Source organism: Xiphias gladius, chromosome 15, assembly GCF_016859285.1.
Source record: "Xiphias gladius isolate SHS-SW01 ecotype Sanya breed wild chromosome 15, ASM1685928v1, whole genome shotgun sequence".
Taxonomy (NCBI): Eukaryota; Metazoa; Chordata; class Actinopteri; order Istiophoriformes; family Xiphiidae; genus Xiphias; species Xiphias gladius.
Window position 1 is genome coordinate 18,280,195 of NC_053414.1, and position 26,705 is coordinate 18,306,899.

General features: G+C 39.1%; 2 protein-coding genes across 6 annotated transcripts; one reads left to right on the top strand and one right to left on the bottom strand.

The window, feature by feature from the left end:
* Positions 1-1,136: 1,136 nt before the first annotated feature.
* Positions 1,137-7,460, bottom strand: si:dkey-245p14.4 (uncharacterized protein LOC563576 homolog). The gene is made up of 4 exons (XM_040145782.1): positions 7,367-7,460; positions 3,005-3,127; positions 2,466-2,644; positions 1,137-1,640 (listed from the first exon to the last, which is right to left on the bottom strand). Exons 2-4 carry the CDS (start codon positions 3,123-3,125, stop codon positions 1,371-1,373), a joined length of 570 nt encoding a protein of 189 aa, XP_040001716.1. The 5' UTR covers positions 3,126-3,127; positions 7,367-7,460; the 3' UTR covers positions 1,137-1,370.
* clockb (clock circadian regulator b) lies at positions 6,392-25,295 on the top strand. Of its 5 annotated transcripts, none has more exons than XM_040145779.1 (24): positions 6,392-6,953; positions 9,603-9,742; positions 10,442-10,600; positions 11,454-11,542; positions 12,640-12,699; positions 13,037-13,185; positions 13,878-13,969; positions 14,267-14,356; positions 14,553-14,673; positions 15,392-15,505; positions 15,832-15,950; positions 16,072-16,154; positions 16,777-16,883; positions 16,993-17,140; positions 17,449-17,524; positions 18,421-18,565; positions 18,865-18,968; positions 19,160-19,348; positions 19,780-19,938; positions 21,171-21,371; positions 22,208-22,401; positions 22,591-22,720; positions 23,462-23,596; positions 23,857-25,295. In XM_040145779.1, exons 4-24 carry the CDS (start codon positions 11,526-11,528, stop codon positions 24,187-24,189), a joined length of 2,766 nt encoding a protein of 921 aa, XP_040001713.1. In that variant the 5' UTR covers positions 6,392-6,953; positions 9,603-9,742; positions 10,442-10,600; positions 11,454-11,525; the 3' UTR covers positions 24,190-25,295. The 5 variants fall into 5 exon arrangements, with proteins under 5 accessions (XP_040001713.1, XP_040001712.1, XP_040001714.1 ...); XM_040145778.1 differs by having other exon boundaries at positions 9,651-9,742; XM_040145780.1 differs by lacking the exon at positions 6,392-6,953 and adding an exon at positions 7,190-7,260 and having other exon boundaries at positions 9,651-9,742.
* The last annotated feature ends 1,410 nt before the right edge of the window (positions 25,296-26,705 follow it).

A 26,705-nucleotide genomic window follows, 5' to 3' on the forward strand; every position in this document is an offset into this window, starting at 1 on the left:
CCCCCCTGCGCCGGAGACAAGTTGAATAAATTTAATGTATCTGAACACAATGTGTGCATACAATCAACATATCAATCAATAAATACATATGAGCGATTTTGAATTTTAAAGATAAACAGTGAGGAACACCGTTTTATATATATTTACATGTATGATTATTTATTTTCGTCAGGCAAATTTTAAGGCTACTAAATACTCCTGACTTGTCGCCTGTAATAATACTTTGGCGCCACCTATCGATAGAAAGCTGAACCACAGGTGGAAATTTAAAAAAAAAAAAAAAAATAGTCCTGTGTAAATCGTGGTCCTGTCCTCTTGGAATAAAATATACCATAATAGGTTTAAGAAGGCTCAGTGGTGGAAGGTAACCAAGTGTATTTACTAAAGTATTGCAATTAAGTACAGATTTGAGGTACTTTACTTGAGTATTTGCATTTTTATGACACCTCTACTCCACTACATTTCAGAGGGACATGTTGTACTTTTTACTCCACTAAATTTATTTCACAGGTGTAGTTACTACTAACTTTACAAATAAAGGTTTTTACTTCAAAAAACAGGAGGAACTTATAAAATATGATGCTTTGTTATAAACTACTCCACAGTATATACAAGTTGAGCTGAAACCATTGACAGAAAATTAACTTGCAACTATTTTATTAATCCTTCAGGCCATTTTTTATAGTCCCAATATTCCAAATGTGAGGATTTTCTACTTTTCCTTTTAATAGTTTTAATGATTTTGAGGTTTGGAATGTTGGTTGGACAAAAAAAGCACTGTGAAGGTGTCACTTTGGCCTCTGGATAATTGTGACAAGCATTTAAAAAAAATAATTTTCTGAATTTTTAAAAACCAAGCAATCCGGTGATTATTTGAGAAAATAGTCAGGAGATTAATCCAAAGTGCAATTATTCATAAGTTACAGCCTTATATAAATTAGTTAAAAATTAGCTCCACCTCAAGCAAGCATAACAAAATAAATGTAAAATGTTGTTTGCATATAGTGATTACATAATGAGCAATTCTGTGTAGTTTTAAGACAGCTGAAGACACAGAAAGGCAAGGGATCTGGAAATGTTTTATTTCTTCTCCATTTGAACTTCACATTTTTACATTAGCACAAATACTTTCAGGGATAAGTAATTAAAAGATCACAAAAGAAGATTACACAGTTAACAAATACCAAGCTGCTTGAAACTTGCATTTTCCATGAAAATAAATTCAGCAGAATATTAACGCTACAGACACTTCCACGGTGAATAACTCCACATCAAAGCCCTAGTAGTGTAACAGAAGCAACAATAAGCCAACACTTACTCACACACATGCACCCTTTAATTGACACACACACAATCATTGTTTCATTTCATTATGCATCCAGGGGCACGGGACACATGGACAGACAAACCAAATTGAATGCATAGAAGCATATCTGTGTCAGAACAACACAGTCTCCTCTGTTGGAGTAGAAGGAGCAGGGCTTGATGTAGGCCCAGTCAAAGTTCCGCAGGTCCAGTGACCTCTGACAATGCTGATCGCTGAGAGCAACCAGCGTACGCACAATGGCGTACTTGGCTGAGCAGCTGACGGCCGTCACGGCCCGCACCTGGTCAAAGTGCAGCAGGAAACAGGGGTCATCCTGGAGCCAGAGGACACATAGACACAGAATGAGATAGTATTACTTGTACAAAAAATAAATCTTTTGCATAACCCCTTTTAAAATCAGAGCTGACACAGTGTTCTAACAGTCATGTAAAGTAACACCAGTATGAAAGCAGGTGGGCTGCTGGGAGGTGAAAGCTTGAATGATTTATTTTTATTTAAATAGGAAATAATGTTGATAAGGGCATGAATTAACGTCTCCAGCACACCAGGTGCTGTTATAAGTATCGACTGCAACATGTTGGCATTGGACGAATGGAATGCTGAGGAATCTCCGTGTTTGATCCCAAACCGTGAAAACGCCATTGTTTGACTTAGGAAATGCAGCTGGAAGCTTCAGACAAAACTATTTCGACCCTGAGTTAGTATTTATTTTATTTTTTTTTATTTTTTTCTGTCAAGCCCAGATTTCTGCATTATTAAAACAGATAATTGGGGTAGTTGTGCACAATCATATAGGTATAGGTATGATGATAGGTATAGGTATATCTGTGTTGAAATTCTCACATTTTATTTATTTTGTTTTTATTTAGGATCCCAATGAGAGACAGTTGATATTCCTGCTAGGGTCCACGCAAAACACCATAAGATTAGCATGTAACATGTAAAATAAAATAAATTACTACGTGAAAGCCTTTCAAAGCCTTTGTAACTATACAGAGTAAAATAGTGATTAGGGATACATTTTTATAGAAAGTATAAAATATTATATTATATATGGCATTCATACCCTCCATTCCTCTCTATAACAAATGTGGCAATATTAAGCAAGTGAAAATTATAATTAAATCTGGTTATTTACCACATCAGGGTCCCTTCCATCAACAAGAGTCAGGTCTTGCAGGGACCAGATCTCCATCCGCCTGTAGCAGTCTTGTATGCTGGAGCGTTTGGTGTGGGACTTCTTGGATCCAGACTTAAGGGATGGCTCAGATACTTGACATTGCACTATACATAACTGCACAACTTTGTTTTCTGCAACTGCAGAAAAATGGAAAAACGTCTTTTTTCTTTACAAGTAAACAGGTGCAGAGCAGCACAAAGAAATTCATCTGCAGTAAAAGTTTAACCTTTTAGAGCTAAAAGACTTCACAAAGTCAGTGTTTAATACAATGGTACGAGGATATATTCAGCACAATTCCTTACAGCTTCTTTAGAACCAAAATAATATTTTGTACTATATCTGCAAAAGAAAAATCTATTATAAAGATTGTTAAGTATTATAATTACATTTTACAGAAGGATTTATAGTAAGAACAATAGATTTGAAATTGTGTTAATGGTCGAACGTATTTAACCATTAAAAACTGCTTTCAGTTTTTCAACAAGAAAGCTGTTTACCTGAGACACAAAGAAAATGTCTTCCGAGCGACGGCTCTTCAATCTCAATAAACTCCACCAGTTTCTGTTTTGCAGGTCGGAATAAAACTCTCTGCATCTCCTCCCTCAGAAGAGACGACATCACTGGAGAAGGGGAAGAGGAAAAAAAATCAAAGCTGGATGGTGGGGAAACGCCTCATAAAAACGGAAACAGTCTGAGAGGAAGGCTGGAAAAAAGTGGCAAGAGATGAGAAAATCCAAGAGAGAAAAAGTTGAGAAAAAAATAATGAAGGTCGTTACGCTGGACAACAGTGAAACCTGGCAGTGGTGGCGAGGAGGGAGGTGGCGATGTGTCCTCTGGTCAGACCGCGTGAAAGTATGTGGTTGTGTGTGAAATGGGCTCACACACACTCCACCCTGCAGCGGTCAGGTTTGATGATCCATGCCAATGTTTCATTGTACTGCCTTCATACCAACTGGCCAATGAGGTATTTAGTTGAAAGGGAGCGATAAAAGGCCAATATTTTCATCGTTTCACCTTTTTATTGCTTCAATTAAGATCCATTACTATTATCATGATATTGACCCAGGTTTCCTGCAGATATGAATTTCACTCATGGATTTCTATTTACTTGATACACTAAAGTGTATCTTACACAAAGCACAGCTACATGCTTGACCACAATTGTATGTGGTTACATGTCCCCTAACAACACACAGTCTCTTTCTGTCTCTCCTCCACTTACTCACATACAGGAGTTGATATATAATGTGGCACAATGCCCAGTTTTTGTCAGAGATTAAACGGTTGTTGTGTGGGAAAAGGATGTCCCACAGCACTCTGCATGGTTTCCATTTCCCTGTTGTAATTCAATCTCTGAGAACAGGTACAAGTGGGGTATAGCACTTAAATGGAGGGATTTTACCAGCACATAAAGGATGCTACCCTTTTTGAGTGACCATGGCTCCAAAAGACAATTTCCTAGATGTACTGACAAGCAGAGAGAACATAATATCACACTTTTGAGCATGTTTTTTTTTTATAAGTTCCAGTTCGTGAGAGGCAGATCAAAACAGTGTGGCATGACTTTTCAATAAGCAAAACCACCCCGGAATGAACCAGACCGAAGCGTTGATTTGATTTGTCAGGAGGAAAGAGTGTGGCTTCATTGGATTTGTCACATTTGTAAAAATAGAGATGGGCCGTTCAAACACTAAGTGCTATATTGTTGTTGTCGATAGTTTGTCTATGTGTTCACTTGAAAGGCTTTTTACCTCTGAGATGGAAAGATGAGCAGATGGGCAGGAAGTAGGGAGAAAATATACAAGTGTTGAATCTCATGAATAACACACGAGGTTTATTGAACTTACTTATCAAAAACTTTAACCCCAGTATGTCTGTCATGTGCATACGAAAGGATCATTGTACGCAGGAATAATTGGAGAAATCCCAGAATTTGCACAAGAGAGTAGTTTTTTTAATGTGAGATGGGATGCACAAGAATAAAGGCCGCAATAGTTTCTCACTCATATTCAATGGAAACGCTGAATCAATGTGTCTATATCTGTATTCTTAAGAACATACAGTTGTGATGATTTATTTGACAATTCCCATCATCCCTGACAGTGCAGTTTCTGAAGACATCAAGGTAAGTAGCTATGAACATCAACAGGAAATAAAGTTATAGCAATTATAATACTGTTAGAAGACAATATGAGATGGGTTCGAAAAGAGGGATGTGTGATTAAAGAGACAAAGAGAAGGTGTATGTAATTTATGAGTTAAGCCAGAAGAGCAGGCAGCAAGGATGGGGAGTAGATCTGCATAACTCTGGAAGACTGGATAAAGTAAAAGAAGCTGGGAGTGAAGAAAAGGAAAAATGAGATGCTGAGGAAGAGATTAAAGGGAGACGCAGCAGAGAAAAAAGGCCAAAAAGAAGTATAAGTCGCATGTGGAAAGACAATTTCAAAGAATATTATCAAGAAAAAACAGGAGAGGAGGCGAGACACGAAGGAGATGGAAAAACAAGAGGGGGAAAATATAGAGTGAGGACCTGAGGAAACAACAGATGACCTGAAGAACAGAAAGAAAGAGAGCAGAGAAGGGGAAAAATCTGAGACTGTGGAGAGGAATTAAGGACTATATAATACGGATAATGCAGGAAGGTGTGATGGGGGAGGCAAAGATTAGGAAGCAGAATCCATAAGAGGCAGATAACGACTAATCCGAACAAACCAGAAGAGAAAATGACGACAGGGAGCAAAGGGAAAGCGAGGGGGCACAATGAGTTCACAGTGATGAAGGAGATTGAAGAGAGGAAAATGAGGCAGAGAGAAATTCTGAGAAGATGCAGTCAGCGGTATAACAAGTCCAAGCAGGAGGAAAGAATTAATGAGGTTGGCACTGTTATACATTAAGTAAACTAGAGGAGCGCTAATGAAAAGTACTTGTTTTAATGGACAACAAGCCTAAGGCTGGAATTACAAGCGTGTGAAAATAGGAAAGCTGGTGCCATGCACTGCTGTTTTACATTAAACATATACAGTACATTATGGATTTTACAATGCTCTATGCACATTATTGGTAAAATGTTATTTTTCTGTTCTAATTGATGACGACTTCTAACTTGCTTCAACAGTGCTTAATCATTTCTACGTGTCACTTATGAGATCTCCTTGCCTGTTAAAGCCGGGGGGGGGGGGGGGGGCAGAGGATGGTGAAGAAAAATTGAGGTCACATGTTGCATTTAGTGTATGCCAACATCTATGTAAACAAGCACAGGGGCCAAGGAGCTCTGGTTTGCTGGACAAACTAAACCTTCCTTCGACAGAGCTGGTGCTGGTCTTTAATAGTAGCTGTTAGTGTTTTGTTTGTACTTCTAAAATGATCATTTAAGAATGAACAGCTGTAAGTGATTATGTATGAACAGCATCTTTTTTTTTTTTATCTCGAATGATTTAAATGTAGGTATGAATTGACAGCAAATTAAGGCTGAACATTTCTATAGTAACAGTGGTGTAACCCTAACTGGAGAGCTTTACAGCCGTCATCCATGAAGACAAAAAACGGTATTAATAGCTATCACTTCAACCATTACACTGTATATGTTTACTGCAGCCCTTACGTGACCAGACCTCTATGTCATCTCTTTCTTCTGATGTTACATTGTCTGTTTATGAATCTTGAATTTATATTGAAAAACGTTGTTAACTTTGTGTCAAGCAATTACAGGCTACATTTACTTTTATTAAAAAAAAAACCAAACCAAAACAAAACTGCACTATAATGTGAACTTAGGGGAAACCTCGACACAGTATAGGTGTCACGTCACGGCTTGTGGAGCTTGTGATTGGACGTCGATAAAAGGGGAAACCCCTTTGCCATAAGGCAGGGCCATCCCTACCCGGCTCTGCACCCTCCTGGCGACCATCCAATGTCACATTCACGGTTCATTCACTGCAACCTAACCTAACTTCCTGAAAATAACACGGTGGATGTTTAAAATGCACGTGGATATAATTGTGAAAATATTAAAATAGGGCCGCGTTTGACATTTTAAATCTGGGTGTAATGCAAATGTTTTGATAACATACTGATGAGCCGGACGATATTTGTGGCTACTATCCTGGTCATTCTCGCTTTGAATGCGTTCATTTGCATGTCAGGAGGCCGAGTCGCTACCTGGTGCTTTTATTCTCTATCATATCAAAAAGCTGGGTGGCACTAAGCTGGCTGGAAAGGCAACAAAAACACGCGGAGTCATTTCCCCTCTGAAGATCTTCTCCGTTTCGCTACTACTGTACTTGCAAAATAGTGCGCCCTACTGTCTCTATTGCGCATGACTGTACGTCGTAATATGAAGTAGGCCTCCTGTTTTTCTCCCTAACCCGGAGTCCTCCCGGCCCCCACCATCTCGATGCAACGTTCAAGTAAGCAAAACACGGAGGCTGCTGTCGATTATTCGCGAAGGTAAGGATTTTCTAATGCAAATAGCCGAAGCCAGCGGTGATCGCCGATTGTGAAATAGCACGACCGCTGTGGTCGGTAAACGGTGTCTGTGTGTGTGTGTTTGTGTGTGTGTTTGTGTGTGTATGTGTGTGTGTTTTTTTTTTCTTTTTTTTTTTTCTGTAGCGTGCGGAAGCGGTCGGACTGCAGAGGAGGCTTCGGGACTGTTTCCGCACGCTTGAGGGAGAGCAAGGCCCAGTGACCCACATTCAGAGCCGCCAGTGTCTATGTGTACGAGTGGGCGAGCGTGTGCGCGTAGCCCTCTCAGTGTGTACGTGTGTGTGTGTGTGTGTGTGTGTGTCTCTCTCTCTCTCTGCGCGTGTGTGTGTGTGTGTGTGTGTGTGTGTGTGTGTGTGTGTGTGTGTGTGTACACATACATCTGCCGCGAAAATGTTTCCACCATCGCCGAGTTTAGACGTTTCCCTGCCACCGATATTTATGCTTTTGTCGGATTTTGCGAGGATCTTGCCCCGCTCGGATGTTAAGGCTGCGTTTTCTCGCGGTGTTTGAGGACCAACGGTAATATTTCACAGATTATTTTGCCTTCAATGTCAGTTGTTGCGTGACAGCTTGAGGCTCGGCGCCAGCTTGCCTGGATAGGGACTGATATTCCTCCTGTTAATTTTACAAACGCGAAACGCTTTACCTGTCACAAGTGTGTCATTCAGTGTTTGCGGGTGTAGCGGGAGGAAACGGGGGCAGTAAGAGCATTAAATCTCTTGAGTTAAATGGGCAGTTTTCGGTAGCAAGCTTAGTTAGCCTGCTAGCTAGCTATATGGGTTGCTGTCTTTCGGTTGTATAACGAACACCTGTGGCACTAAAAGGTATATTAAAAATGTTGCTGTGCATTTGTGAAAGATTATGCTTGCTTCGGTGAACTGCATTGCATGGTGTCCACGGGGCCATATTGTTAATATCAGTGTTTATTCATTGGCAATGGTGTACGGGGAGCAGGATCGGCCAATGAAGAAGCTCAGTCTATGAGGCTTCACTTATTGGCCATCAGGAATACATGACTGTAGGTCAGGCCAGAGCCTCCCCCGAAAGGGACCCGGGGCCACCATGGGGTCCTCGAAATGGGGCCCAACAAAATACCGAAATCTCACTATTATCTCACACCAAAATCTGTGCATTGAGAGAAACTAGCAGGGTGATAACGGTAACCAAAGGTTTCAGGGAACCCACTGTGACCTTCCTGCCTACAGTCATATCTTACAGCAAAAATCCTATTAAATGGGGTACATTCACAGTTTGATCCAAGTGGTGGTCTGTTGTCCAACTGGTGTCTGGGACTGCTTGACAAGTTTGGGAACAAAACTTTCAGACTATTCGCGACAACAACAAATTTCCCGGCATGCTGAAATGTGCAGATTAGCCAGTTCGATTAATCGGTTAGCGATCTACAAAAATTGAAATCGGCAGCTACTTTGAAAATCTAATAATTTAATTTTTTCCAGGCAAAAATGCCCAATTTTTTTTTGGTTCTAGCTTCACAAAAGTGAGAATTAGATGGGTTTTTTTTGTTACAAATGATAGTAAACGAAATATCTTTGGGTTTTGGACTGGATGTCAGGCAAAACAAGCCAACTGATGACATAGCCTTAGGAATTTTTCACTGTTTTCAAATGTAGAACAGAAATTTAAGAGATTCAATTAAAAGAGAAAATACTCATCATATTAATGGATAATGAAAATAATGGTTAGGTGCAGCCCTACAGAAATAATTATTCAACTGGTCTGCATCACTTTTGTAGCAAAAATGCCAACAATCTCTAGTTACAGCTTCTCATTAGAAGGGTTTGCTGCTTTTCTTTTTTCTTTTTCTTTATCTTATGTCATAGTAAATATGTATGTTTAGGTTTTGTACTGTTGGTTCTACTTTCCACAACACTTTGCAGAGGTCACCTTGGGCTTTGGGAAATTGTGATGGGCATTTTTTTAGTATAGACCAAATGAGTAATTATTAATTGAGAAAATAGTTGGCTCATTAAAATATATTGGAAATATTAGAGCCGAAACAATTAGTCAATTGATCAATTGAACAATTGATCAGTCACTCAATACTCAATGAACGGTTTTGATAACTGACTAATGTTTTCAATTATTTTTGTCCAGCAAACAAGCCAAACAGGCATGGATTCCAGTTCCCCAGTTGTGAGGATTTTCTGCTTCTCTGTGTTTTTTATCATTGTAAAATGGATATATTTGGGGTTGTTGACTGTAGGTCAGATCAATTCTTGACCTAATCTTGAGCTTCAGTAATTGTACAGCTATTTGTCACTATTTTGTGACATGTATATATTTTATAGACTAAACAATTGATTGGTCAAGCGAAAACCTACTTGACAGATTAATTGATAATAAAAATAATTATTAGTTGCAGTGCACTTAATCCTACAGTCATATTTGAATCTTTTTAGATTTGGACTGTTTTCCAACAAAACAAACAATCTGAAGATGGCAGTCATAGGCATTTTCTGACAATTTATTGACCAAACCAAATCATGAAAAATTTCTTCATATCCATTTCCTGTTTTGAATTTTCAGAAACTAACACTTTTACATACCCTCTTGGCCTCTAGAATTTGCATGCAAGGTAAACAGTGAACACAGGCTGAGTGATGTGTTTGTTACTCAGTCTGGGGGTTTTTTGTGTTGCAGGTGAAGTGTGGCTCACACATGAAGATTTGTCACTGCCTGGAAGGATAGGATCTAAAACAGCTACTTTTGTCCGCAAGGATACATTCCACAAAGTAAGTTTAAAAGATATTTAATCCCCTTTTTAATTTTGTCACTGTGCTCCAAAAGACGTTCTGAAGTACTTTTACTAATACTAATAATGTAAGCATAATAACTGCTTTAATCCAGGTTTTTTCTTGCTGCACCGATACAAGTTATTCATACTTAAAATACATTGTGGCGCATTAAGCTGGAATTTCAGGACCTTTTATAAAGTCTCCATTCATAAAATGTGTTTCATTAGTTGTTAATTATTTCTTTATTATTAAGCTGTTTATATGCTAAATGACACACTGTAAAATTGTCATTGGTTGTTAAATTAGTAAAGGTGATCTACTATATAACATTATGATAACATTTGTTTGCTCCACCTCATGATAAAATACAAACTTGATTAACTGGATATGTAAGTAAGCTATCATATTAAAAATGGACAGGGTGAAATATCTCAGAAAATATCAAACAAAGGGATTTTTGAGTTTTTCTCATATTAAGTTTAGTTACAACCAAGATGTTTTTGTTTTCTGTATAGGACTTTTTAGCTTATGAGAATCATAATTTGTTAGCTGCAGTTGTAACTTGACTTCGCAAAGAATGAATTTTCTTCACTATGGCAGCTCGTGGCAGTGAAGATGAGAAATTGCTAAAAGCTGCCCCCAATTGACCCAATGACCCCGTGTGACCCCATTTTGCTGCTCTGATATCTCCCGCAGGTTGGGTTGACCATGATGTCTTTCCTGTTGTCTGGTGCCCTCTCGTGACCTCAATGACCTCAACACTAGTTTTGACCGTAGAGTCAACTTTGACCCCAAACCCTTTCTAAGACCCCTGACCCAAGACGTTAACTGACCGCGTGCATAAGCTGTAGTGGGGTGAGAAATGACTACACACACTTGCACACATGTACACATCACGCAGACACACACAGAGCTGTGTTGTGATAAAGATGGTTAAAAAGAATTATCTGCATGACCAAACTTGAAACTCTTTGATATACTGAGTAAATCTAATTACAGTCTATTTAGATATGTTCCCTAACACTTGTTGCAACATATGTTATATTTTACTGACCACAAATGTGGTTTTATTTTGACATCTGTGTTATGATTCATTTTTCTAGTTAAGCTGACACTAGAAATATTAGTCACTTGTGTATTGAAGTTTAAAAGTAGCCACTATAGTAAGCCAATTATCTTAACCCTTTGGGAATGCTGATAATTGTGATTTAATCTGGAGAATGACACACTGGGTGGAAAAACATACTGGAAATACTAAATGTGCTTGTCTATGTACAAACACGTACATAAATGCATACATGAATACTTGATTTTTATTGCATGTGTCAGCAAGGAGTTTGAATCACGTTGACCTAATTCTAAAGGCTTGACCTGTTCTCATTGGAGATCTGATCAGTTAACCTGTTTCTCAGGATGAGTGTGTTTTGTGTGTGCGACATGTACGCAGCTGCAAATTTGTTTAAAATGAAAGCAACTAATTAGGGGTGGGAATCTTTGGGAATCTTTCGGGATCTCGTGATTTGATTTAATTATATTTCTTGGTGTCATGGTTTGATTCATTCAATAGAACGAAAATTGAGACCATGTTCAGGCTCTTACTGCAGTGCACTGCGTGCCAAACCATTCACTAATATTTTTAGTGCACTGAACTGGAATATATATAACTGGCACTTAAGCTAATACAAGCCTTGTTTTTCTATCTCTCCAGGTGGTCTTCCAAATGCCTACCTCACGCCTAAAGAGCAATTCACTCCAGCCACAGCCCTGATCAGCAGCCACCATGACATCAAGCATAGGGTATGCAGCAAAACAACCACACACACACACACACACACACACACACACACACACACACACACACACACACACAATACACAATACACTCAGTGACCACTATAATAGGTACACCTGTACAAACTAATGTGTTTTTAATACAGCTATTCTGCCATAAAATTCTACCTTAACAAAGTTTCTATTATTATTTTTTTTCTGAGTTAAAGGGGGTTTTGTACTGGGATACATGATATTGAGAGGTATTTTCTATTTTTTTTTTTTTTTTTACATTCCTCTTTACATACATGAGGGGGCAAGAATTTTAGGATCAATTCTGAATATTAGACAGTCCATGAAAAACACCACCACTAACTATGACGTCAGTGCTAAAACATATAATTATATTAGCACCTCCATGACTTTGTCAACAAAGACTGAAGATTATCGGCATCATAAAAGTGGACTTTATGGCAGAACAGTTTTATTGAATTGCATTAAATTGTACGGTGCCACAGAGATATTTACGTGATTTTTATCAGAAAAGCATATACACTATACACAAGTACAACTTGTGTCCAGATATATAGGTTTGCAAAAACATATTATTAATCAGTTATTGCAAATGGAAATATTTATGGAATTGTTGTTGTTAAATTGCATGCCACAATTTAAAAACATCTTGAGAGAACACTGATTTTCTTTCTTTCTTTCTCTCCCCCATTTTATGACATTAAACTGATCCAGTTTAAAGATGTTACATTACAGTTCCAAATAATGACCATCAGTACAAATCAGAGTATGTCAGACCTACATGAATTGAAACATTGGCAAGAACATGCCTTGTTGCACAAATGCACTTGTAACCTTCTTGGCAAACAAAACACATTCCTTCTCTCTCTCTCTCTTTCTCATTCTGTTTTGTTTTTTTTTGTTTTGTTTTTGTGAGTGTGACCCAAAAATAAACCTGCTCTTGGCATGTAGGAATCCTCTCATTAGCCAACATCTGTCATTAACTATTATTAACAATGCGTATCTTCTTTCAAGCTGCCAACAAACATGCACACACAGGAAAGCAAAAAATGAGATGGGAGGCCTGTAAATACTTTTTTCTCTTCTCATAGGGATGATTGTAGCATCTTTGATGGGTTGATGGAAGAAGATGAAAAGGACAAAGCGAAACGGTAAGCTAGATATAGGTGGTTAGTATAGTATGTGCTTAATATCAATACACCAATCCTTCTCATAAAACATCACGTTATTTAAAAGATTGTGTCATGACCAGACATACACTTGTAGATGGGTATGAGAGTTTTAAGCGCCTGTAGAGAATATACTGTTTCAAAACTGACTTCATCGTATGCCATACACAGCTTCCATGCTGTTCTAACCTCAACGTTTCCAGGGTCGCATGACAAAGCAGTTACATCTGCCCTTTTTCTTGAGTTGTTGTCTTTTTCCTGTATTTGAAAACGGACGGAAAATTTAGAAATTAATTTATCACTGTGGTTTGGATATTAGTGTGTCCCGTAACAAGTCCGAGAAGAAACGGAGAGACCAGTTCAATGTCCTCATCAAGGAACTCGGCACAATGTTGCCAGGCAACACCAGGAAGATGGACAAGTCCACCATCCTGCAGAAAAGCATTGACTTCCTGTGTAAACACAAAGGTTAGAGCTTTCTGCCATCTTCACCTTACTTCCTATGTTTATGTCGACCACCTCGCAGGACGGACACTTCTTGTTCTATATTTAGATTTCTCATTCACTCTTGTGTACACTGTTGTCAGTGCTTGTTTACTCTCATTTCTAGAGCCGGAAACATGTTTTTATTACAGTTTTTATGAGACATGAGTACTTTGTACATTACTATGAAGTTTAACCTTCCAACTATGTATTGTTGACATAATGTGTTATAATTAATAAGTATGCCATTCTTGAATTCTGTGTTTGAGCTGCTTTACATCTGCATCCTCTCACTGTCTCTCCAGTCATAATCATAGCTGATTCCCCACCTGAATACAAAGATTTCTTTATGCTGAAATGTTACTGTGCATGGGTTACTAGTCCTTTTAATCCTCAATCTTATTGCTGTTTGTGATAATTAACTGTCAGCTGCCACAGCACTGTTGCACTGTTATCTAGTGTTCTGTTTAACTGCCTTGTTTTCACTCTCAGCCTTGACCTATCAATACATTTTTGTACCATGGTAGCCTGTGTTATTGCCTGCTTTGTTTTTGTGTTGAGTCTTTTATGATCTGTCGCCTCCTCTTGTTTTACTCTCCGGGCCTTTTCCTGGAAGACCTTTTTATTATATTTTTTCTTCTTAAAAAATTCAAATTTCTTTCTCTCTCCTTCATCAGAGATCGCAGCTCAGTCGGAATCAAGTGAGATCAGGCAGGACTGGAAGCCTCCATTTCTTAGCAATGAAGAGTTCACCCAGCTCATGCTGGAGGTCAGAAATCTCACATTTTGTACTGTAATCCTGCCTGTTATGAAACCACACAGGTGTTATATTCACTGTTATGTTGCTGCTGTTGAAGTTCATTTCTAATTCACCTCAACAAATACACGCAATATTTTATAATAAAAAAAACTGCAGTGTCACTGAAACATTGTCAATGCCTTTTTTCTTTTGAATTACAATATTAAATCTTTTCAGGATTAAACAAAATCATACTCCATCTTTTACTTACTCGTGTTGTAGACCAACAAATCACCCTGTTCTTTTTGTCTTGTCCTCCGTTATCAGGCTCTGGATGGGTTCTTTATAGCAATAATGACAGATGGGAACATTCTCTACGTCTCCGAGAGTGTCACCTCACTACTAGAACACCTACCGGTGAGTAACACTGGTTCTTTCTTTAGCCTGGTATGTATTAGTCATCAACTGTATTGTAGAACAACCTTAAAAAGGAAATTTTTTTTGTGGTTTTTCAGATTTAACATGTCAGAATGACCTATGTGTGCTGAATAGGGTTTGGCCTTTCTCCTGATTTGAGTGTGGGTTCTCATGCAAGTATGTGTTTGTTCCTCAGGCGGACTTGGTGGACCAGAATCTGTTAAACTTCCTGCCAGTTGGGGAACACTCCGATGTGTACAAGGCTCTGTCCACGCACCCCACTGACCCAGAGAGCCTTAGCTCCGATTACCTTAAGAGTCAGTAACACCTAGCCTTTTTACACCATACTGGCTGCTTGTTTCAACATTATCCAATAATTGTATTAATCGTATATAACTGTACTGTGTCTTTGGTGGTAAATGTGAGTATTGTTCAGTTTAACATTTACCTCTGTACACCAGGATGCACAGCTTGGAGCTATTATCTGTTTCATTATCTTTTTTTTTTTTTTTTTTTTTAAATTCATATAACTTAATATCCAAAGAAAATGACATGGAAAGGAAAAAAACAAGATAAACTAAAACCTCACATTTATCTTACTGACTGTAATAACACATATTGTATATAGGTCTGTCAAGAATTAAAATTAAAAATTTAAAAATATTGTAAAATTTTAATAGCTCTGTAGCTAATTTTGTTAGTTTAGTATAAATCCTGCGTTTCTCTGTTAGGAAACAATTCTTTGGATGTAAAATAATCATAGCCCCGAGCCATCTTCTCAGACTGGAGCATCTTAACAAAGACCCACAGTTGGTTTTTAGTGATGCAAAATGCATTAACACAAAAGTCTAAAAATACTGGCTTAGTTTTTGCATGATGCTTGGGCTTCATTGTCACTGTCTTGTCATGATTTCCTTTCTGCTCCGTGAAACATTTTAGACACAAGAACTGTTGTTTTTTTATTTTTGTTTTTTTTACTGGATGCCACAACATATTTATTTTTCAGTAACTTGATTACTTGATGTTTTTCTCCAGCTAAGAATCACATGGAGTTCTGCTGCCATATGCTACGAGGGGCCATTGACCCCAAAGAACCCCCTGTCTACGAATATGTTAAGTTCATCGGCAACTTCAAGTCACTCAACAACGGTAAGTCATGTAAATAGCAATGTTTTTTAATTGTAGTCATTGAAACAATATTGCACGGGAGAAATTTTCGATCAGCTAAAAGACTTTTAAGTCAGGTGACAGTCACTTAAAGGCTAAAATATTTATATCTTTGCTGATTTGCATAACAAGCATTCATGTTCATGGGAAGGTCCACTAGTATGAAGTTATTTATATATTATATAATTTTTATTTATTAATTAAAATACCTTTCAATATCAGTCATCAGTCAGACACTCACCATGCCCTACCTATGGAGCCACACAGAACCACAGTGTATATTCCCTGACTCTGTCTCTTTTGTGTAGTTCCCAATGTGACAAGGAATGGTCTGGCAGGGGTGTTACAACGGTCACTACAACCTGCGTTTGATGACCAGGTGTGCTTTGTAGCCACAGTCCGACTAGCCAAACCTCAGTTTATCAAGGTAAACTCCAGACACATACACACACACACAAACTCATGCAAAATCACATAGACATTGATTAATCAGTTTATCTAATAAACTTCCTCTCCTGTTGTTTGTTTTTCGGTTTTAATATTCATAGGAGATGTGTACAGTGGAGGAGCCCAATGAAGAATTCACCTCCAGGCACAGTTTAGAATGGAAGTTCCTCTTCTTAGACCACAGGTAAACACACAAACAAACGCATGCCACTATACTGCATCAGAAATGCTTGTCAGTAGGTAGAGTAGTTGGATTAGGAAAACTATGTCCGACCATTTCTGTAAATGCCTGAAACGGCCCATCGGAAATTCACACCCACTCCATGCCGTGAATGGTAAGCTGTGAGGAGGTGAGAAGGGAGCGAGGGTTTGAACTCCTCAGGCTCTCCTTTTTCAATCTTCACACAACTATTTCTGTCCCCTTTTCACATGAACAACCAAGTGCAACACTATGAATGTCTTTCAGGAGACAGTCTGAAGATTTGATTTCTCCATGTTTAAACAATATCACGTTTGGTTACTCTGACAAACTGTAAACACCTAGATTTCTATGGAGTCAGACAATATGTCATAAAAAGTAGTCCCATAAGAGCATAACCTGAGCATTACATTTACATCATACTAATTTCTTTGAGATATGAACATTTTAGCTGCATCAGGTTTGTCCTCTTTTGATTCACTCCACTGACGCCTAAGAGCATCCAACTGGTCTAGGTCACTTTGACTTCTGAGATCCAGGTCTTTGTGCGTACCCTCTGATTTTCATGTCAGTCTTACTTAATAGTGATGTCATTTCCTCTTTTCAGAGCTCCGCCAATCATAGGCTACCTGCCTTTCGAGGTTCTAGGAACATCAGGGTACGACTATTACCATGTGGATGACCTGGAGACGCTAGCCAAGTGTCACGAACACTGTGAGGGCTCATATTTATTCAATTTTTTGTAAAGAATTTTAAAAGCCTTTCTCTGCTTGTTGTTTCTAACATCTCTGCTCTTGTCTGCCTCCGTCTCTCTCCTGTTCAGTGATGCAGTATGGTAAAGGGAAGTCTTGCTACTACCGTTTCCTGACTAAAGGTCAACAGTGGATCTGGCTGCAGACACATTACTACATCACCTATCACCAGTGGAACTCTAGGCCTGAGTTTATTGTCTGCACACACACAGTAGTCAGGTGCTGCAGCTGAATGCTGTCTAATCTTTCCTTGTTCTCTGTTCACTTTTACTGATAGGACATTTATGAGAGAATTTTTTGTTGTGATCATTAGACATTTTCAAACCATTGTGAAGAGTCCGTAATAATAAAAGGCTCCTCATATCCACTTTTATGATCTGTTTGCTGGTGACGAAGGTTTTTGAAATTGTCTTCACATCTCTCATGCACACCACTTTCTTTCCCTGTAACTGGCTGTCCCTAACGCCCCCCCCTTTTATGTTTCCCTTTTTTCCCCCTTTTTTTTTTTTTTTTTGTCCATAATGCAGCTATGCAGAGGTGAGGGTAGAACAGCGCAGAGAGCTGGGTATTGAGGAGTCTAACCCAGAGGTCACTGTGGATAAGGTGAGGAATTACAACTAGAAATCATCTAGACTCATACACTCATGTTTTCATAAATACATGATCCATATTATTAAAGTAATAACAATACAGTATGTTATGTATGCAATAAAATGTGTTAAAAAATATATTTTTCATTTTTAAATTTTTTTTTTGAATATGTAGATTTGTTGTTTAAGCCTGAGTATGAGACAAAACTGCAATATCAGTGGTGTAATTGAGCTTGGATTAACTGATTGACTGAAATGTTTTACTTACAATATATTACACACACAAAATAATATATTCAGCTTCATTAGGAGCCACCATAGTATTACATGTGTCAAAAGGCTAACAAAATAAAACCCCCAAACTTTGTAATGTAATATGTCTCAAACAATAGGAAGTCAAAGGCATTCTTTTTCCACCGTTTTTTTTTTTTTTTTTTTTTTTTCTCCTTCTTTTTGACCATTAACATTTCTTATCATCTCTTGTTACATTATCTACAAAACTGTCTTTTTCTCTGATGTTAAATCAATTATTGGGACTTTCCCTTTGGTCAGTAATTGGATCAAGATGAAAACAACAACTGAATCAAACTTTGGATAGAATTCACAAACAGATACAACACTAGGAGAGTGGTTGTTATTCTCACATTAATGCAGTTACATTAGTTTATAAATGACCCTTTTGGCCTGTGCATCTAATAGCTATCAACTACTATGTATTGGTAGGATAGCAGGCTAAAGCATGTGCAGTGTATGTTGTCGTGGGTTCTATCAGATTTAATGGATTTTATCTGGAGTGATCCATTTGTCACTTACCCATAAGCCCCATCATTTTCATCTGTATGCAGTCTAACTTTTATTTTTAAAGGATCGGCTATCATGTGCATTTTTCCTCTGCCTATCTTTGTTTAGAGTCAGGACTCTGGCTCAGAGTCACAGCTGAATACATCCAGCCTCAAGGAGGCTCTGGAGCGATTTGACCACAGCCGAACACCCTCAACCTCCTCGCGGAGTTCCCGGAAGTCCTCATCGCATGTCTCTGACAACACTTGCACTTGTAAGGGGACAAAGTCACACTCTCACACACACTCTCACACTCTCTAACTCACACATACACTCTCTCACACACACACACACACACATACACTCTCACAAACACACTCACACACTAAAACTCACACTGACAGTTGAATGTACATACATAATGTTAATCAGTCATACCCTGACATATATTCTAAAGAGGAGTCAGTGACACATCAGTTCTGCAGTGTAATGGGATGATTGAAGCCCTGCAGTAAGAAGACTGCAGCATGGTCTGAATAGGACTCTTGCTCATCAGTGATTATTTCTCTGCAGCAACAGCCTCCAAGCTACACATGGACACAGCCACGCCTCCTCGGCAGTCACTAGCCTCCACCATGGAGATGACATCACAGCGTCGCTCATCCATCAGCAGCCAAGTGAGACTTTGCAGGCCAAAAATAATTACACATAGCAAACCATAACGTTCTATTTGTACAAAAGCTGATTTTTGTGAACATAAGAATCACATTTAAACATGGAATTTACTTTGCTTATTGCTGTTTTATTCTGCACTGGAGTTAAGGAAATTCATACATTTCATTACTGGTGATTACCTGTGTATTTGCAGTCTATGAGCTCTCAGACCACAGGCCAGAGTGTGACTCCAGGCATGATCACTCAACAACAACAGCAGCAGCAGCAACAGCAGCAGCAACAGCAGCAGCAGCAGCAGCAACAACAACAACAACAACAACAACAACAACAACAACAACCACAACAACCACAGCAGCCACAGCAGCTACAGACAAACGTACAGGTGAGAATGATGGTACTATATCTGTGTCATTTCGTCACATAATAATGTGTTTTTGAGTAGAGCTGAAACGATTTGTCGATTAATTGCGAAGGTGATTGCTTGGTTGATTTTCTTTGTATAATATAATAGCAAAGTCTTTAACTTTAGGTTTTGAACTACTGGTTGGACAAAAAAAGGCATTTGAAGATGTCACTTTGTGGTCTGGGAAATTGTGGCAATTTTCACTATTTTCTGCCGTTTTAAAGACTGAATGATAAATCAATGAATGGAGAGAATAATCTCCAGCCTAATGATTAGCTGCAGCCCTACTGTGGAATTTGTTATACTCATTTGCAAGTGTTTCATAATGAACATCAATTACTGCTAATTGCAGATACACATAGTTAATACTGGTGAAGTAAGTGTCCTGTTGTTTTTCTCTCCACCCACAGCCGGTGATGGAGTTCTCGGCGCAGGTGAATGCTATGCAGCACCTAAAGGAGCAGCTGGAGCAGAGGACCAGAATGATCCAGGCCAACATCCAGAGGCAGCAGGAGGAACTCAGACACATCCAAGAGCAGCTGCAGAGAGTCCAGGGACAGGGCATACAGGTAAGATGTAGACACTCACATAATAGCTGTCAAAGCAGCAGCATTTAACAGTGTAAAATGTAGCCTTTCATATAAATAAGCATTTAATGTAGGTTGAGTTCGCTCATTGCATATTTATTAAAGCTACAATATATAACTTTTTTTCTAATATTTTTTAGTTGAAATGTGCTCCAAAACATTTGTTCATAACTGTTTCACAACTCGCATAACACAATCTTAATGTGGAGAGTTGCTGTCAATACTAACCAATCAGAGAAGGCCAAAGTCAAGGTCGGGAGCTCACTGCTTTAAACCTATACATGAACACGCTTCTGGTTCTACTACTCCTCTGGCACTGAGGCGTCAAGCTAGTATTAGCTGCTGGAAAACATGTCAATGGCTGACTCCCAGGCTAGCAAGCTCCTGACTCCCGCATAAGCTGACACAGCGAACACGACAAGAATGTAGGTGAAGGGCTGGACGGAGCGTAACAGAGTAGGGAGATGGAGGGGTGGGAGTAGAGGAGTGGTTTTGCTTTTGAGTCTCATGCTAGCACTACCTTACTTTCCAAAATTTATATATTGGAGCTTTAAATTTAGTCAATAGTTTACTGTCTCAAATGGGACATTATATAGTGTTGTTCACTAATTTCTCGTCATTTGAAATCTTCTCTTCCTTTGTTTTTTATTTCTCTCCTCCCCTCATATGTCTCTTTCTTCCTCAGTTTCACTTAGTGAGGGTTGGGCAGAAGAAAGACAAACTGAACATAACCAGCACTTATGCGGCTAATAACATAAACCGGTTCCGTAACCTTGAAGTTTATTGTTTGAATATCATTTGTTTTCTTTTGCTGTAAAATTGCATACTTATAGTTTGAAAACAATTATGATCTTAGGAGTGGCATTGAGGTTTCTGGCACCTCCCATTTTTTTTTTTTTTTTTTTTTTTTTTTTTTTTTTTTTTTAAAACATCCCTCAGTGTATCGTGGTTTTTCTTTTCCTGTTGTGTTGTGCATGGCTTTACCTGACCTAGATCTGGACTTGAATCATGTATTATGTAATATAACTGGAAACTGCCATAACAAAGATTCACTACCTGCATGTGTAGCCCGTAAAGAGATTCTCTCTCAGTAAATTGTCCTGTTATTACAGTACACACAGATGGAGATCGAGTAAATGAATGTACAAAAATAGCTGCATGCAGTGTACACACAGACCACTGTGGGTTGACTTGTGGTTATTCGATTGCAACAGATGTTGCTGCAGCAGCAGGGTGGAGCGATGAATGTACAGCTCCCTCAGGTGGGGTCGGTCCAACAAACGACCACTTTGACCAGTCAGGTCCAGCAAACACCAATTAACCCCGTCCATTCAGGAACTCAGCAGCTCACCATCCAGCAGCAGGCACCTCCCCCTCAGCAGAGCCTACAGCAGCAGACCAATGCCCTTACACAGGTGGGACACACACACACACACACACACACACACACACACACACACACACACACACACACAGCACCCATGGAAATGCTCCTTTTCTTTGTGCAAATTCAGATAGGACCAAAATGTCTTGTCTGCATTTTGCATTCTGTGTGATTATGATGGATTTTGAGTATGGACCATTCATGATTTTCTTAAATTGACCACATCTGTAACTCATAAAGTGAAAGGTTGAACGATAACTTATACTATATTCAAGGTCATGAGAAGTCAGTAATGTGAACTGACACTGTTGGTCACATTTATGGAGAATTTCTCAAACTACAGAAACACAGTCCTGTTCTGTAGAGCTGTACTGTTTACAACTCATTCAGATGACAGGAAGAGCCACAGGGAATGCTGTATTTTTAGTCATGTGAGAGACTTCACAGAATACTCACAGGGACAGTTAAGTGCTATAAAGCCTACATAGCCATATTTAATATAGTTAAAGCAGCACGCTCTATACTCTACTGTTACAGAAACAAGCATACAATAAGCCAAATAGTCTCACCTTACTATATCTGTTTTATATCTGTATGTCTTTGAGTGGCACCTTTCCCAGGCCAAAACTGTAAAAGGCCGTGACCTTTTACATAGACATTTTTGCTACTATAGGAAAAAAACAATGAGTTGAAATTGCCGGGATTTCAACTTCAATTTATTTTCATTCTCTGTATACTCATTGTTTTATCATCTGTTTGATGTATGTTAAGCTAATATGTTCAAATTGGGCAGGTACCAATATGACATTGGTTCTCAAGAAATTCCTTTCATTTCCCTCGCTTCTTCCCCACTTTTCCCATCTCCAGCCCCAACGTCAGCCTCAGCAACCGGCCCAGGCTCAGCCCCAGACCCAGGGCTCTGTATCTGCTCCACTGTACAACACCATGATGATTTCCCAGCCAGGGCAGCCCAACGTACTGCAGATCAGCACCAGCCTGCCGCAGAACAACACACCGCAAGGCACAACCGTGGCCACCTTCACACAGGACCGACAGATCCGGTAAGAAGACAAAAACCAAACTGATACTCAGAGAAATACTGCTCCTATGTAACCAGAATTCCTGTCTGAAAACAAGCTGTTTAGGTAGATTTGAATAGTTGACATACAGTATAATTAATAGACACTGTAATGTATTTTTTAAATTAGTTTTTTCATCTTCTGCCTTTTTCTCCATTTCACCCTCTCCAGGTTCCCAGCAGGGCAGCAGCTGGTGACAAAGCTGGTGACAGCTCCCATGGCATGTGGCGCAGTCATGGTGCCCACCTCCATGTTCATGGGACAGGTGGTCACCGCATACAACCCCTTTGGTGGGCAACAGGTAAGGACAAAGCCTTATGACTCATAGAGAATCTAAAGAAAGGGATCTGGCAGAGATCAAGAATGCGCATGACTCTGAACGTGTGTGAGGCACATTACCCTCCACCTGCTCAGTGCCGACAGATTGTGGTTGGAGTGTGAGGCCCTGGGTGAGGGTGTTTAATGAAATGCATTTTAACAGTTAGTATTAGTGGGACAAATAGGCTTGTTTGATCAGCACATTTCCTCAGGATAAGTGATGTCTCGGAAAAAATGTTACAGGATATTGGTAATTGGGGACGAAAAGTAGATAATACAAGGTTACTGTAAATCAAAAACATAGACCAGTATTTTGGTCCGAAAGAAGTTCAGAAAGAGATTAAATCCAATCCCCAAATTATTAAGAAATTTTAAAGATAAAGTTTTTGCTGTTTACTCTTTGTTAAATTTTTAAAACCTAGAAATTACTAGAAGAACTAACAGGACCAAAGACTAGCAGATTATTTGTCAAGAAAACAGGTGGTGTTGTTAGATTAGTTTATACACAAGACCCCAGGCCTTTTCATTTGTCTTTCCAGCCCAAAAACATCTTGAAAAGTTCGATCTTTAGAGAATCCACAGTAGAAGTGATGCCAGTGAAACTTAATGTGAGGGATCACCCTAAAAGTAAATGGTCTTCAATATTCTAAAGAAAACTTAATTTCTTTTTTCCTTCTTTTTTTTATCCCCCTGTGATTCGGTGTTAACGTCTATGTCACTTCAGCAGGGAGGGCAGACACAGACCCTGACTCTGCAACCAGCCCAACCACCTCAAGGTCAGCCTGACAGCCAAAACCAGACAGCTGTAGTGGCTCAAAGTGGCCAGCAGGGGCAGCAGCAACAACAGCAATTTCTACAGGTAACAGTAGAGGGCAGCAAATATCATTGATTTAAATAAGTCTCTTTAAGACAAGGTGTCATGTTATATTTTATTTTGGTGAAAAAAATTTCTTAACGCTGCAGTGAGTAATTATAAAATAGTTTCTTGTTTACACAACCTATATATTTTAAGTATATTGTTGAATTTTATGAGAAGAGAAAGAGAGATCCATTGAATTTAAAGGATGAAGAGTATTAACTGTTTCATATTCTAATATTCTTGCACTGTTTTTCTGTCAGGGCACTCGTCTTCTTCATAGTAACCAGTCTACTCAGCTGATTCTGCAGGCAGCTTTCCCACTCCAACAACAGGGCGCATTCACCCAGGCAACACACCAACAGCAAACACAGCAACAACAACAGCAACAGCAGCAGCAGCAGCAGCAGCAGCAGCAACAGCAGCAGCAGCAAAGGCAGCAGCAGCAGCAGCAGCAACAGCAGCAGCAACAGCAGCAGCAGCAACAACAATCTCACCACCAGAGGCACCAGCAGCAGCTGAAACCACAGCCCCAGAAACAGCAGAAAGCCCCATCAATGCACAGGACTGACAGTGTCAGCAGCCAACCACAGTAAAGTCTGGAGAAAAATGTGTTTAATTTGGAAGACCTGGGGACCTGAAACTCTTAAGGGATTGCTGCATATGTTTCTTTTGGTCATGTGGCTGGCACAAACTTCATTTTCCCCAAGATCGTTGCCCTCGCTTCCTCCAACTGAGAGAAATGAATCATAGGAAAGAGGAAAGAGTCCACAAGGGACTCGCTGAGGATTGTCACCATTGCAACAGGACGGATTAAAATCCACTTTTTCTTCACCATAGGTGGAGTTGTGAGGGAGCTCCAGTCTCCGCGGAAACCCCCACAAAAATCCAGAGAACACCTTATTGCCACGGTAACGACGGAATCTTTTTGAAGGTGTGTCAAAGTGGATTGACCTTGTACAGATTTACTGTATGATAAAAGAAAAAAACTTGTAAATATCCAGTATAGCCTAACAGGAAACAGAAATGTAGTATTTTATATGATTGCATGGAAAGAATAACTGTGTAAGCTTTTATTAGTCGCTTTTGAAAAAGGAATTTTTACTTTGTTCAAGTGTTTTTCTGGTCAAAGAGGGAGCAATTAAATGCTCTACGAGACCATCTTCTCTCCCCCCACTTCTCTAAAAAAAAGAAAAAAAAAAAAGAAAAAAAAAGAGAGGAAAAAAAAGTCCAGAATAAGGCTTTAAAGCTCTGTCAAGTTTGTTTTAAAAAAAGGTTGGGCTTGGGTTTTTTTGTGGAAGTTGTGTTTTTAAACACTATGTCTCTGAGACAATAATGGATCTTTTTAACTTTGTAATTACAAATTATGTTTGGCAAGAAACTAGATTACAGTTAAACTGAATTATTTGCAGGATGATCACTGTATGTATAACGGGTTTAGTGATTCCAAGTGCCAATAACATAGTCAATTATGTTTTGTTTTTTTTTGTTTGTTTTTTGGTTTTTTTTTCAAGCAGACTATTCAAAGGCGTATATATTTTTCAACAAAATATTACCCCTAATAAAGTTCATGCGTGTGTATATAGTAGGGATTATTTTTTAACAATCAGAGAGCCCTATACGTAACAAACAGTATATCCTCAACCTCCTGAAACTTTAGCACTTGATGTGGTTGTGTACAGTAAATCACTGTCGAGACCTAGTTGTTTGTTATCTGTGGTGTGATTCTGTGAGCTAATGTGTGTTTTTGGGAATACAATCTTTGTGTGTGTGTGTGTGTGTGTGTGCATGAGTGGGCATGAGAGTGTCTGTGGTTGTGTGTGTTTGTCGCCCCTTGTGTCTTACAATAATTGACTTAGTAAGGGTTTGGAGTTGCTGGATGGTACTTGTATTCTCAGGAATGTGGAAAGTTTTGCTTCTGCCTCAGTCTGGAACCAGACCAGGAAGGATTAGACAGTGATGCTGCAAAGACCAGAGGAAGAAGTGTCATAAAGGGTGTGGTGATTGAATCAAATCTGACCCAGATGTCCTAGAGCCGCCTTGTTTCCTAATCAAAGCAGTAATGGAGATTGACATCTCCAAGGATAGGAAAAAAAATATAGTTGTTTGTTTTTTTTGTTTTTTTTGGGGGGGTTTATGGGATAAAGTGGAGAAGTAATTCGTAGAAACCCTTTTCAGCTTTCAGTCAGATTGAAATCGACTGACATCAACATACCAGCGATTTGTCTCGTGGTCTTCTGTATCATCAGTGTTTCATCCTTCTTTCTCTTCTTAGGCCTCAGAAACCCTCATGCAGTTCAGTTCACCCGTCTCTCAGTTCTCAAACAGCAGTTAAAACCAGGACTGGGTCCAGGTCCATTTGTAACTCAGATGGAAATGGGCTCAGCTCCTGTGCTACAGTTGTAAGCCATATCAGACAGAAAAGCCTTGGATTGAAGGAAGTGTAATTGGTTGGCAAAGGAGCTTTCAGAATGTGTTTTGTCTCCGAGTGTAGTAAAGACTCTCTCTGTGTGTGTGTGTGCGCGCGTTTGTGTGTGTGCGCGTGTTTGTGTGTGTGTGTGTGTGTGTGTGTGTGTGTGTGTGTGTAGTGTGTGTGTTTGTGTGTGGAGTGTGTGTGTGTAGTTTTTCCTCTTCTTGATCCTACTTCTTGTATCACTCGGGGGTCAGTATTGGTTTCCCCTGGCGATAGCCAATCAGTTCTTGCGTTGCAGTATAAAGAAATAATAGTAATATTCAAGAAACTTCCTCTCCAGATGGGCTCAGTACTCTGCAAGCCCATGTGTGAGACAGCTCAACTTGAATACATGTTTGTGTGAGGGAAAGAGTTTGTATGCGTGTTAACTGTCACTGTAACCCATTATATTTTCATATGGAAACAGATGTGTGTCTGGAAAAGGATGGATGTTAGGCAATGCAGAGCATTGGTCACCTGTCAGACTAAGATAGGGAATTTAATTGTTTTACAATGAGACTGCTCAACACTTATCACAATAACTACACATCAGACCAGTCACAAATAGTAACCCTCCGAAATACGTTTTTCATTTAGAATAAATAGCCATTTGTTCGACTCAACTGGGGAAACTCCTCTTATTGACTCTTGCCACAAAAA